This window comes from Symphalangus syndactylus, chromosome 13, assembly GCF_028878055.3.
Source record: "Symphalangus syndactylus isolate Jambi chromosome 13, NHGRI_mSymSyn1-v2.1_pri, whole genome shotgun sequence".
Taxonomy (NCBI): Eukaryota; Metazoa; Chordata; class Mammalia; order Primates; family Hylobatidae; genus Symphalangus; species Symphalangus syndactylus.
Genome location: NC_072435.2, coordinates 64070235 through 64084513, shown reverse-complemented (window position 1 = coordinate 64084513; position 14279 = coordinate 64070235). Strand labels below are relative to the sequence as shown.

Genomic DNA, 14279 nt, shown 5'->3' with positions numbered 1-14279 from the left:
TTTTTTTATTGTTAGTAGAGACAGGGTTTCATCATGCTAGGCAGGCTAGTCTCAAACTCCTGACCTCTGGGAGGCCAAGGCGGGAGAATCACTTGAGGTCAGGAGTTCAGGGAGTGCTGAGATTACAGATGTGAGCCACCACACTCTACCCAAAAGGAGTTCTTAGCCCTATTTTTCTACATACCATGGAGAGATTTCCAAAGAACCCTGAAGACTGTGTAAGTCGGGGAGACCTCCCTCCTGTTCCAAGAATGCAGGAAATATCTGGCTGCCTTAGTAAGCTTCGGCTTGTTGGGGTAACTATAAACAAAAGGTTGGTAGAAAGAAACTAAAGTGCGTGCGTATTCATTATCAAAACAAAGTAAGCAAACAAACAATGAAAAATACATTTTTCAGTTTTCCATTAGACTCTAACCAAATAAATACTTTAAATGTTAACATTTCCATGATACAAGGATTTAACTTATTTTTCTAAATTTGAGCTGTAGGTACTACTGAGCCTAACAGGAAAAATTTTTCTGCAATTACAGATGCTTTCATTATAGCATAACTGAGCAGTTACAGACACTAATCAGTCAATGGATTCTTCATATTTTAATTTTATAAGGCATACCGAGGCAGTGCAGCGTAGTGGGCATAAACTTTGGAGTAAACAGATCATTGTTTGAATCCCAGTTCCATTATTTACATACTCTTTTTTTGTTCTGAGACAGAAAAAAAAGAGTATGTAAATAATGGAACTGGGATTTTTTTTTTTTTTTGCTCTGTCGCCCCGGCTGGAGTACAGTGGCACAATCTCAGCTTACTGCAACCTCTGCCTCCCGGGTTCAAGCAATTCTCCTGCCTCAGCCTCCTGAGTAGCTGGGATTACAGGCATGTGCCATGACACCAGCTAATTTTTGTATTTTTAGTAGAGACGGGGTTTCGCCATGTTGGCCAAGCTAGTCTTGAACTCCTGGCCTTAAGTGATCTGCCCACCTTGGCCTCCCAAAGTGTTGAGATTATAGGCATGGGCCACTGCATCCAGCCTATTTACATACTTATTGCCTATATTAATTAACTTCTCTAAGTCTCACTTTCAGTTTTGGTAAAACAGAGATAACAATACCCATGTCATAGTTACCGTGTGTTTATGTAAAGTACAGTACCTTGTACATGGCAAGAGCTCAAACAAATAATAACTGCAATCATTATTATTAGTGCTTATTGATATTGTAACCAAATACTATACTTATTATGTTACAATAAATGTTAGTTGCTATTATAATTACCATTATTATTAAATGCTTTAAAAGCAAAAAATCTTACAAGGCTGTCGAAATGAGCTAGGAGTTCGAGGGATAACCTGGTTTCTTGGTGTAGTATTACCAAAATTTTCATCTTGAGATGCTTGAACTGTACAATGAGTTAAGAAAAGTTTTCCACGTAGAAAAGAGATCATTAAAATGTGAATTAACCATCTTTTTACTATACAAATTATATGAGTACATTTTTCAAGAACAAGGTATTTTAGGGCTACCATTTTTCAATGCAAAGGATAAATAACTCATTGCTTCTGCCATTTAAATTCTCAGATGTCAGTCTTAGATAACTACACACTGAACTAAATGTTTTTAGTCAGTTTTCAAATAATAAAAAGAAATCTAATCTCAGCAGAAGCTGTCAGCAGTAAGAAATATCTTTATTTTTAGGGAAATATGATCTCATTAAATTTTTGCATTATATTTACCAAATGACAGCTCTGTGGAGTGAAAAAAAATTTCTACAGGATTTTATTATAGCTATCATTTAATACTCTTATAAAAAGAAAATTCTACAACACTGATTCCAAACACGTTACATTTTTTTTTTTTTTTTTTTTTTGAGACGGAGTCTTGCTGTCTCCCAGGCTGGAGTGCAGTGGCGCAATCTCGGCTCACTGCAAGCTCCGCCTCCCGGGTTCCCGCCATTCTCCTGCCTCAGCCTCTCCGAGTAGCTGGGACTACAGGCGCCCGCCACCACGCCCGGCTAATTTTTTTTTGTATTTTTAGTAGAGACGGGGTTTCACCGTGGTCTCGATCTCCTGACCTGGTGATCCGCCCTCCTCGGCCTCCCAAAGTGCTGGGATTACAAGCGTGAGCCACCGCGCCCGGCCTGTTACAATTTTTATAATGATGCTTAAATCACAAAGGATACTTAAAACTCTTTTTTGAGCACTCTGTTTCCGTGCAGTCCGTGTCACCTCCGCCTCCCGGATTACAGGGGATGATATATCTCCAAAGCCACTCCTAAAGTAGTATAATCAAGCTCATATAAGTGAAACGAGAATATAGCATTTATAAAGAATTTTATCATCACAGCTGGAGTAAAGGACCCTGAGTAAGTTAAGGTACAGGTCATTCTAGTAGTCAAGTCTTAGATCTTTTGCTGAGAATGCACTCCTGGCTCCAAATCCTGCTTATTCTTCAAAGCCTTACTCAAATCTTACCTGCACAAAGACTTCTCTGACTTTCTAGTACTCACTATGTTATTTTCTCCTAAAGAATTATTTCAACACTTGGAATCTATATTACAACACTGTTTTAGATAATTGCTTCATAAAAGTGAATCTTATTTCCCTTGTTGGATTGAGGAGTTACCTAACTGCAGGAATTCTCTCTTAAAAGACTTTCTGTAGTCTCCAAAATGCTTTAAACCATGGGTACTATTAAAAAACAAACAAACAACAACAACAAACAGAGCTTGTGAGATAGAAGGGTAAGTAAAAGAATTCTGGTAAATTGGAGCAAAATGACCCTTCAAGTTACTTCAACCCAGGAGGTCTCCAGTCCCATAACAACACTCCCTGTCAGTTTCACTCAAAGGTCTACTAAATTGTGTGGACTAAAAGGCCTGTGTTTAAGACAAGAATCTAATATGCTTTTCCTCCACTTAAAACCTTCAGATATTCCTTCAGCAGGAAAAGTATGGGAAACAACCACATAGAAACAATTTTAAACGTTTAACAATTAAAATTAAAAACAAAAAAACCTTCAGATAGCTCTCTCTGGTTTATAGAAGTACAAATTTCCTAAAATGATATTTACAATGTGACCCCAGTTTAGGGGTTCAGTCTTCTATTCAGCCACAAACATCACTTTAAACATATACTGCATGTGACCACTGAGCTACATGTACTTTTTTTTCATATCCTAGCACCTTTGAATATGTTTCTTTTACAAAGACCTACATTTGTCCCCTTGAGCACCTGGTCAACAACTATTTATTCCTCAAAGAGCCTCAGGTAGGCTGGAGACACACAGATGCAGGTTGGCAATTTGGTTCTTGCATTTATCAGCTTCCTAACTTTCAGCAAGTTCCTTAACCTCTTTTAGTCTCAGTGTTATATATGAAAAATGGATAACAGTACCTATCCTCATAGGATTGTTCTTGTTCTGAAGATTCAATAAGCTAATAATATATATTCAAAGCCTTTAGAACAATGGCAGTCACATAGTAGGTACTCAATGTTTGGAGTACGAATAATGTACTATTATTATTCAAAGACCAGCTAGAAAGTTACCTTCTTTGAGAGGTCTTCCTGATAGTTACAGTGACAGGGAGACTTGATCGCCCCCAAACACTTACCACTTTACACTGCTTGGTTGTCTCCATTATAAAACTAATTCCCCGAGGGTAAGGATCTTGAATAACTGATCTTTGTTGCAGGCGGCTAGCACAGTACCCAGATCATAGAGGGAACTCAGTATCCGACGCTGGCACTTGTAATCAGAAAGTCTGCGCTGAGATCCCAGTATCTTCACTGACTGGCTTTGTGATCTCAGGCTCGTCACTTAGCATTTCGAACGCCGGGCTACCTACCCCGCCCACCCCAGGAGCGAACAGTGTTGCTGCCACAAAGCGCCGAATAGATCGCAGAACGTAGTGGGAATATAAGGGACCATTATGATCTGTACCCCACCCCGACCCACGCCAAGCGGCCTTTTCCCCATTTGTAGCCAAATTTCCCGGCATGGTGAAGGAATCTTAGGGGAAGCACCGGGACCTCCTTGGATTCTTCTGGGAGTCTAATTTCACCTATTTCGTTTCGCCAACAGGCGAGAGGGGCAAGACTTCGGGCTCAGCTGCCACCATCAGAACTGACCTGTCCATGGCTAAAGCCTTTTCCACACAGAACCAACGCTGGCTCCAGTTTAGCTACCGCATTTTAGCCTTCCCGCTCTCCGGAAGCAAGCCCTTCGACCCGGAAGCAGTCTCTCCCTAAAACAGCCCCACAGAAAAGGGGTAGGGGAGAAGAAACAACGTTCCCATCTAGCGCATGCGCGACTTCAGCCTACAGGTTCAGGCCCGGTGGGCGCAGGCGCAAAAGTTTGCCAATGTGTGCCTGGCTGGACCAGACAGGACCGGGGGCGGGACCTGGTTGCGTTTAGCTCAGACGCCTTGCGGCCGCTTTGCCTGACCAACGTCTGTGGGCGTGGAACAGGCCCTGGGTTCTCCTACTGGGAAAAATGAAGTATGTTGATAGTCTGGAAAAATGTGAAGTCATTTCCTGGTATTCTTTGTCAGAAAGCAACTGTTCTTGGAATTCAGATGCGTGGGCTCTGCCCCACACCTCGGGGATCTCTATCTCCCTCCCTACACTCAGTCCTTTGTTCTGTAGCCCCCTGCAGTTTTTGAAACTATTTTCCATAACTGCTATTTGTTCTTTACTTGGTATTCTTTCCTATTAAGGAGAAAAAGTTCACCTGTATTAAAAAGTAGAAAGGCAAGCGTAAAATATGATGGTATTGCCCTCTATTTCAAAGTGCCGTCTAGGCAAAAAGTGGTATATTTTGGTCTTGAAGGAGTCAGTCACATTTTTGTTTCGGTTTTTGTTTTTTCCAGTTTGAAAGTAGTGACTGGCTATTAACTGACCAGGTTACAAAAATAACGTTAGGTGCTTCAGTTTATCCGTTTAATAAGCCTGTTGATATGGTCTTTTCTGTTGCTGGCATTTATACATTTTATTAATACAAAATAGGTAGTCCTTCATTCTCCCTCGTGGAGAAGATAATTTGAAGGATCACAGGAACTTGAGTTTTTCAACAGCATAGATCTCATGAATCAGATTCTTCAGTCAGATGATGCCATATTTATCAAGAAATCTAGCAATCCAAGAGTTATCTGTTAAGGTAATTTGTTTATTGGTTTTGCCATAACCAATTTGTAGATCAGTTCATTTACTGATGTCAGGTTCAGGTACTCCATGCGATATGGTTCCACAGTCCTCAGCATGTTACCTGAAGCCTTGTTGAGTTTAACAAAGGTGCCATTGAAGATCTGGGGAAAGTGCAGAAGTTGCGACAGACTTGGACTCACACCATTGATACATTTGATCCTTAAGGCAAGTGACAATTTGGGTTTCACAGGTATATAGAAATTGCCAGCTTTTCTTGCCATATATTCCTTGTGACAGTGCTGAACTTTTTTTTTTTCTTCTTGCTTGCTTTTTTTTGGACTTGATTTTTTAAATTATGTTTCCTTCCTTCCTTCCTTCTTTGTTTTTTGTTTTTTGAGACAGGGTCTTGTTCTATTGTCCCGGCTCAAGTGCAGTGGCACAGTCACGGCTCACTGCAGCCTTGACCTCCTGGGCTCCAGCAATCCTCCTACCTCAGCCTCCCTAGTACCTGAGGTTGCTGGGACCACAGGCACGCACCACCATGCCTGACCTCCTCCCCTCCCCAGTTTTTTAAAAATATTTTGGAGAAACGGGGTCTTATGTTGTTGCCCAGGCTGGTCTCAAACTTTTGGGCTCAAGCCATCCTCTTACCTGAGTCTCCCAAAGTGCTGGGATTACAGGGGTTAGCCACCACATCCGACAGTGCTTGGCTTTTTCGTAGACGTAGCTTTCTCCTTGCTTTTCTTTTTCTTTTTTTTTTGAGATGGAGTCTCATTCCATTGCCCAGGCTGGAGTGCAGTGGTGCCATCTCAGCTCACTGCAACCTCTGCCTCCTGGGTTCAAGCGATTCTCCTGCCTCAGCCTCCTGAGTAGCTGGGATTACAGGTGCCTGCCACCACGCCCAGCTAATTTTTATGTTTTTAGTAGCGATGGGGTTTCACCATGTTGTCCAGGCTGGTCTTGAACTCCTGACCTCAGGTAATTCACCTGCCGCAGCCTCCCAAAGTGCTGGGATTACAGGTATGAGCCATTGCGCCTGGCCTTCTCCTTTCTTTTCAAAGCATTTTATGGGCAAACTTCTTTCTCAGGCACTTGACCTTTAGCTCTGTGAAATTCCTTCACGTGTTTTATTTTTATTTTTTTGAGACAAAGTCTTGCCCTTTTGCCCAGGCTGGAGTGCGGTGATGCAATCTTGGCTCACTGCAACCTCTGCCTTCCCGGTTCAAGCAATTCTCCTACATTAGCCTCCCAAGTAGCTGGGATTACAGGCGTGCACCACCATGCCCGGCTAATTTTTGTATTTTTAGTAGAGACAGGGTTTCACCATGCTGGCCAGGCTGGTCTCAAACTCCTGACCTCATGATCCACCCACCTCGGCCTCACAAAGTGCTGGGATTACAGGCGTGAACCACAGTGCCCAGCCTTCCCTCACATTTTTAAAGGGTTTCTGGCACAGCAGAAATCTTCTTTTTCTTGTCTTCAATACCCTCCATGGTTTCAGCTGGGAAAGAGGAAATCAGTGGAAGTTTTGCCTTAGGCATTTATGTTCTGCTGTAATTCTGGGAAGCATAGTTCCCCGGAAGGCCTCTTCATACCTTATTATCCCCTCTCAGACAACATGGCATTTTGATAAAAACATTGCTTTGGGCTCCATCTAGGCTCAACCTCCCTGCACCTGCAGATTCCTTATCCGCAGAATGGAGAAAACAATACCTTTGTCAGGGGGTGTTGTGAGGGAGTCCCTGTCTCTAAAATAAATTTTAAAAATTAGCCAGGTGTGGTGACATGTGCCTGTGGTCCCAGCTACTTGGGAGGCTGAGGCAGGAGGATCACTTGATCCTGGCAGGCCGAGGCTGCAATGAGCTATGATCATGCCACTGCACTCTAGCCTGGGTAACAAAGTGAGACACTGTCTCAAAAAAAAAAAAAAAAAAACAACAGAGAGACATCAACTGTACTCTGTACATAGCAGGTCATTGAAATGTTACTTTTCTCCTTTAATAACCTTTCCGAAGAATTACGCCCTGGCATGGTCTCATTCTCCCAACCTCCTAATTTTCCTGTACAAAAGTTCACTTTTTCTTATGGAAAGTGAAATGTAGTCCTAATGATTTTTGTCAGTGCTGGGGCAAGTTTATTCAAAGTGTGATCTGTGGTTCATGTTCTTGCTCTGTGTCCCTCAGCAATTGAATTCCAATGAGTTTTATTCATGTAATATACTTGAAGTGTACTTGAGGTGATTGACCATGAAGCATACAATAAAAAAGAAGAGCAGTTTGGGGCAAAAAAATTAGCCCTGTGTTCAGTTCATACGCAAAGATGGAAAACTTTTTGGAAAGTGCACTGCGTTTCACTTTTGACACATTTAATTAGTAGGCATGAACACCATAGCACCCCTGCCAAAATTTCAAAACATATTCATTTCATTACCTTAAAGGGATGTGGAACAAATTTCTTATGTGGTGTATATTGTATACATGGTAGCTTTATGTTTAGTATTCTTGGTTGCAATGACAGAAATTGACTATGGTTAACTTAAACAAAAGGGAATTTACTGGAAGCACATCAGGAGCTCTTGGAATTGTTAAGAAACTGGAGAAAAAGTCTGGGAAAGCACAGCTCCTCAGGAGCTTAAGGCCAGGAAGCGTCTTTCCCAAAGACACTCAAACTCCAACTGTTAGGCTCCGGAGCATCCTTCACCTCCCTTATCCCCAACAGCTGAGGCATCAAATATCATTATTTGTACCTCCACCGCCCCACCCCCATTTTTTTTTTTTTGAAACAGGCTCTTTGGGCCGGGTGCAGTGGCTCACGCCTGTAATCCCAGCACTTTGCGAGGCCAAGGCGGGCGACTCACGAGGTCAGCGGTTCGAGATCATCCTGGCCAACATGGTGAAACTCCATCTCTTCTAAAAATACAAAAATTAGCCAGGCATGGTGACGGACCCCTGTAATCCCAGCTATTCTGGAGGCTGAGGCAAGAGAATCACTTGAACCCAGGAGGTGGAGGTTGCAGTGAGCCGAGACCGCACCGTTGCACTCCAGCCTGGGCGAGAGAGCGACAATCCATCTCAAAAAAAAAAAAAAAAAGGAAAAGAAAAAAGAAACAGGCTCTTTGGATCACTCAGGCTGGAGTTCAGTGACGCAATCTTGGGTCACTATAGCCTCAATCTTCTGGGCTCAAGCAATCCTCCCACCTCAGCCTCCTGAGTACCTGGGACTACAGCCTCTCACTACCACACCTAGCTAATTGCTAATTTTTTTAATGTATGTTTTTGTAGGAATGGAGTCTCACTATGTTGTTCAGGCTCATCTGGGACTTCTGGGCTCAAGTGATCCTCCTGCTTCGACGTCCCAAAGTCCTAGGATGATAAGCCACCTTGCTCACCCCCTCCCTACTTTTTATTTTGAAAATTTTCAAAGCTACAGAAAAGCTTATATAAAAATAGTACAGTAAGGCTGGCCGCGGTGGCTCACACCTGTAATCCCAGCACTTTGGAACGCCAAGGTGGGTGGATCACCTGAGGTCAGGAGTTTGAGACCAGCCTGGCCAACATGGTGAAACCCTGCCTCTATTAAAAATACAAAAGAAAGTTAGCCAGTCATGGTGGCGAGTGCCTGTAATCCCAGCTACTTGGGAGGCTGAAGCAGGAAAATCACTTGAACTGAGAGGCAGAGGTTGCAGTGAGCCAAGATCACGCCACTGCACTCCAGCCTGGGCAACAGAGAGAGACTTGGTCTAAAAAAAAAAAAACAAAATAGTACAGTAGACCTCAACATACAATATTTCACCACAATTGCTGTCTTTTTGTTTTTTGTTTTTGGCTGAGCCATATGAAAGTTAGCTGTAGTTATGATACTTCACCCCTAAATTTTTCAGCATGTATCTTCTGTTAAATAACATTGATGTGGGGAGCATTGCATTGGACTGAGCTCATGCCAAATCCATGTAATCAAACTGTACTTTAAAACAGTGCCTGTAGTCTCAGCTACTCTGAAGGTTGCGACAGGAGGATTGCTTGAGCCCGTCCAGCCTGGGCAACACAGTTAAGACACCATCAGAAGTCGGGCGCGGTGGCTCACACCTATAATCCCAGCACTTTGGGAGGCCGAGGCAGGCAAATCAGGAGGTCAGGAGTTCGAGACCAGCCTGGCCAACATGGTGAAACCGCATCTCTACTAAAGATACAAAAAATTAGCCGTGTGTGCTGGCATGCACCTGTAATTCCAGCTACTCGGGAGGCTGAGGCAGGAGAGTCGCTTGAACCTGGGAGGCGGAGGTTACGGTAGGCTGAGATTGCACCATTGCACTCCTGCCTGGGCGACAGGGCAAGACTCCATCTCAAAAAAAAAAAGAAAAGAAAAAGAAAACACACACACACACACACACACACACACACACACACAAATGGGCCAGTTTTCCAAAAAACAGGAGATTCACAGCAACTAATCAGAAGAGGCTCAGTCTACCTGAGCCACTAAGGTCTGTTTTGACCTCATGTGTGAAAGTAATTTTGAAATTATCAACCTGTTTTTTCTTCCTTATTTCAGCTTTCTTCAGCCCATTTCTTTTCTTTTCTTTTCTTTTTTTTTTTTTTGAGACGGTCTCGCTCTGTCACCCAGGCTGGAGTACAGTGGTGTGATCTTGGCTCACTGCAACCTCTGCCTCCTGGGTTCAAGTGATTCCCCTGCCTCAGCCTCCCAAGTAGCTGGGCTACAGGCACATGCCACCACACTCAGCTAGTTTTTTATTTTTAGCAGAGACGGGGTTTCACCATGTTGGCCAGGCTGGTCTCGAGCTCCTGACCTCATGATCCGCCCAACTTGGCCTCCCAAAGTGCTGGAATTACAGGCATGAGCCACCACGCCCTGCCTCTTCAGCTCTCTTATGTCTATAAAGCACACCTCCTCTGCTCAGCTCTGTCTATTTTGTAGATGGGATGCTTCCTGATTCATGAATCTCTAGTAAAAGCCAGTTAAATCTTTAAAATTTGATTTGTTGAAGCTTTTTTTATTTGACACTCCTAAAACAAGGACAAGACATTCTCCTACCTAGTCACAGCAAATCAAACACTCAGAACAATTAATAGTGACAGAATGTCACAACGAATGTATGCAAATTTCCCCCATTGTCCCAATAATGTCCTTTATAACTGTCCCTCTCCAATATAGGATTGAATATTGGATTATGCATTTGTCATGTCTTTTTATTCTACTTTAACTTAGAATAGTGCCCCAGACTTTTTTTTTTCTTTTAGTCATTTGGATTTCTGATTGTTTCCTCATTATAACTTTTTTTTTTTGAGACAAGGTCTTGCTTTGTCACCCAGGCCGAAGTGCAGTGGTGTGAACACGGCTCACTGCTGCTCAAGCGATCCTCTTGCTTCAGCCCCTGAAGTAGCTGGGACTAGAGGTATGTGCCACCATGCCTGGCTAATTTTTTTGTTTGTTTAAGTTAGGGTTTTGCCATGTCACCCAGGCAGGTCTTGAACTCCTGAGCTCAAGCGATCCACCTGTCTGCCTTGGCCTCCCAAAGTGCTGGGATTACAGGCATGAGCCACTGCGCCCAGCCGATAAACACTTTAAAATACATTGAGGGGAAAGCAGAGTGCAGGAATACTACATAGATGTTACTAAGTATTTCTTAATCACATTGGATGGTATATGAGGTCTCTTTGTCTCAGTTTCAAAATCTGCTGAACTGTCCTTTCCCCAGACCCCCTCCAAAAGAAAGCATTCTTTCACCTGATGCCCCTTTCTAGCTGCTGTTTTTTCTCTCATTCCCATCTCAACCAAACATCTGTTTTGCTAAATTGTAAATAGCCAGTAGTGGTTTTCTTACTATAAATCCAGTGTAAGTATCTCTTACAAAAAGAGAATAGACATAAACAAAAGGAAAAAATTAAAGAATCCTATGATTCCATTAACTATAGCTGACTACAATTCCATGAAATACCCTCATCAAGAATTACCCAGCTAAGTCCAGTTAACCCACAGAACCAAGAGAGTTAATAATATATTGATTTGCTGGGCGCAGTGGCTCATGCCTGTAATCCCAGCACTTTGGGAGGCCGAGGCGGGCGGATCACGAGGTCAGGAGATCGAGACCATCCTGGCTAACACAGTGAAACCCCGTCTCTACTAAAAATACAAAAAATTAGCCAGGCGAGGTGGCGGGCGCCTGTAGTCCCAGTTACTCGGGAGGCTGAGGCAGGAGAATGGCATGCACCTAGGGGGTGGAGCCTGCAGTGAGCCGAGATCGCGCCACTGCACTCCAGCCTGGGCGACAGCGAGACTCCATCTCAAAAAAAAAAAATAAATAATAATAATAATATATTGATTTATGCCACTACATTTTGTGGTAGCTTTTTATGTAGCAACAGAAAAACTGTAACAAATGGAATTACATTGTAAAACTGTTCTACAATCTGCTTATTCACTTAACATGAACATTTTGATTTCAAAATTATTTGTCTACATCATTTATAATTTACCAAAACAATTTGAAAGAGTCATATTTCCTTTTTGTCTCCATTTACATTGACAAGGTGACCTAATGCTGTCTGACTACAACCTTCACTGGTAAATGAAAACTAAGGCGACCAATGATCTCTGCCAGAAAAAGTTTATTTTTCATTTCTCAACATCTCTGGAATATTTGACACAATTCACCACTCTCTTCCTTAGTACCCCCATGCCATTTGGTGTCATGATTTTGTTAGTGGGCTTCTAGTCCACTCCACCTTCTCTTGGCTAGTCTTCTCTATGAGCTCTATAAATCTGCCTTTACCTTAAACATTAATTAATCTTTTCCAGAGCTCAGACCCAAGTCCTGTCTTCTTCAGTTCTGCATTATTTTCAGGCTTCAAACTACTGACAGTTTCCTAATAGATTTCCAATCTATATTCTAGCCTATATCTCAATTTTATATACCAGACTCATGCATCTGGTGGCTTACTAGACACATTCACTTTGAAGATATAAGGTACCTGAAACTTAACATGTTCTTTTTTTTTTTTTTGAGACGGAGTCTCGCTCTGTCACCCAGGCTGGAGTGCAGTGGCGCAATCTCGGCTCACCGCAAGCTCCACCTCCCGGGTTCACGCCATTCTCCTGCCTCAGCCTCTCCGAGTAGCTGGGACTACAGGCGCCCGCCACCACGCTCGGCTAATTTTTTGTATTTTTAGTAGAGACGGGGTTTCACCATGGTCTCGATCTCCTGACCTCGTGATCCGCCCGCCTCGGCCTCCCAAAGTGCTGGGATTACAAGCGTGAGCCACCGCGCCCGGCCAAACTTAACATGTTCTAACTCTAAACATGAACTCAATAGACCTGCCCCTCCCTCACTCCTCACCAAAACAACAACAATACAACAACAACCCTACTTCTCCTATTTTTTTTTTTTTAGTCTTGGCAAGTGGCCATATCAGTTAGCCAAAAATTTGGAATTTAATCTCAGTAGGACTAAAGTTCCACGAGGGCAGAGATATTCATCTTTGTTTGGTGCTGTATCTCTCTGTTTGTCAATTGAATTTTTCTTCTCTCATCCCCTGCATCTACTTTGTCACCAAATCTCAAATATGTCTTCCCATTTCCATTGCTACCTTCTTCATTTCCAGTCCCAACTCATCATCTCTTCACTGTTCTAAGGTAAGCCCTCCAACCAAATTCCATTCTTTATACTACTAAGAGGATGATCTTCTAAATATGCAAATCTGATTGTCACCTTTCAGTTTCTTCCCAGTCTCAATTTTAACTTCAAACTACTACACTCAGCCTTCAGGACGTGATTTACCTGTTATTATCTCTACCTCAAATTCTATATTCCAGCTATATTCAACTACAGTTCCCCAAACATTCTGCAGCCATTTGGCGTATTTTCTCTGCTCCTACTAAGTAGAAGCAGAAGAGGAATAAACCAAGACCATGTCATAGACTGCTATGCAGTCATTAAGAGGAAGTTTAGAGAGCATTTGTGATAACTTGGAAATGTTTATGTTTTACTTTAAATCAGGGAAGCAGACTGCCGTATTATATATATCAGTATGCTCAGAAACAATGTAAAATGTATAAAACAATACTGAATAAAAATTATACCACAGTTCATAGTGATCATCTTTGGTGAGACTTTGGCTATGCCTTGTTTTGTTTTGTTTTTTTGAGACAGGGTCTTGTTCTGTTGTCCATGCTGGAGTGTAGTGGCACAATCATGACTCACTGCAGCATTGACCTCCTGGGCTCAAGTGATCCTCCCACCTCAGTCCCCCAAATAGCTAGGACTACAGGTGTACACCACAATGCCTGGCTAATTAAAAAAAAAAAAAAAACCTTTGTGTATGTGTGTATGTGTGTGTGTGTGTGTATGTGTGTGTGTGTGTAGACAGAATCTCACTATGTTGCCAAGGCTGGCTGGTCTCCTGGCTCAAGTGATCCTCCTGCCTCGGCCTCCCAAAGTGCTGGGATTGCAGGAGTGAGCCCCTGCACCCGGCCCACTGTGCCTTGCTTTATTTAAAGCAATATATTTTCATAGCAAGATCCAATTGATTCAAATAAATATTTTAATAAGTTCATTAAGAATTCCGGGAGAGGCCGGGCGCGGTGGCTCACTCTTGTAATCCCAGCACTTTGGGAGGCCGAGGCGGGCGGATCACGAGGTCAGGAGATCGAGACCACGGTGAAACCCCGTCTCTACTAAAAATACAAACAAAAAATTAGCCGGGCGTGGTGGCGGGCGCCTGTAGTCCCAGCTACTCGGAGAGGCTGAGGCAGGAGAATGGCATGAACCCGGGAGGCGGAGCTTGCAGTGAGCCGAGATTGCGCCACTGCACTCCAGCCTGGGCAACAGAGCAAGACTCTGCCTCAAAAAAAAAAAAAAAAAAGAATTCCAGGAGAATGGCGTGAACCCGGGAGGCGGAGCTTGCAGTGAGCCGAGATTGCGCCACTGCACTCCACCCTGGGCGACAGAGCGAGACTCCGTCTCAAAAAAAAAAGAATTCCAGTGAGTCAGATGTGAATCTAGTGATTTAAGTTATAGCAGGTGCTTAAATACTTTTGCCGTGTTCAAAATATAGTGGAAAAATCTTGAATACAGTTGTAGGATACACAGAAGCTTATATACAACAAAATTAAGTATTTAGACTAT

At 42.9% G+C, this 14279-nt stretch overlaps 1 protein-coding gene and 1 pseudogene across 4 annotated transcripts in view; both read right to left on the bottom strand.

The window, feature by feature from the left end:
* The window catches only part of NUP107 (nucleoporin 107), a 57589-nt gene extending 53280 nt beyond the window's left edge, over positions 1-4309 (bottom strand). The window contains exons 1-4 of one of the 4 annotated variants that reach the window (XM_055240025.2): positions 4124-4309; positions 2176-2267; positions 1309-1395; positions 185-300 (exon numbers count right to left, since the gene is read on the bottom strand). In XM_055240025.2, coding sequence (XP_055096000.1) covers positions 185-300; positions 1309-1395; positions 2176-2267; positions 4124-4131 — 303 coding nt within the window. In that variant the 5' untranslated portion in view covers positions 4132-4309. Of the gene's footprint in view, positions 1-184; positions 301-1308; positions 1396-2175; positions 2268-3541; positions 3818-4123 lie in introns of those variants that run through there. The other 3 variants (XM_063614200.1, XM_055240024.2, XM_055240026.2) reach the window with 3 other exon arrangements.
* Positions 4310-4840: 531 nt separating this feature from the next.
* Positions 4841-5474, bottom strand: LOC134732149 (large ribosomal subunit protein uL30-like; annotated as a pseudogene).
* Between the last annotated feature and the right edge of the window lie 8805 nt (positions 5475-14279).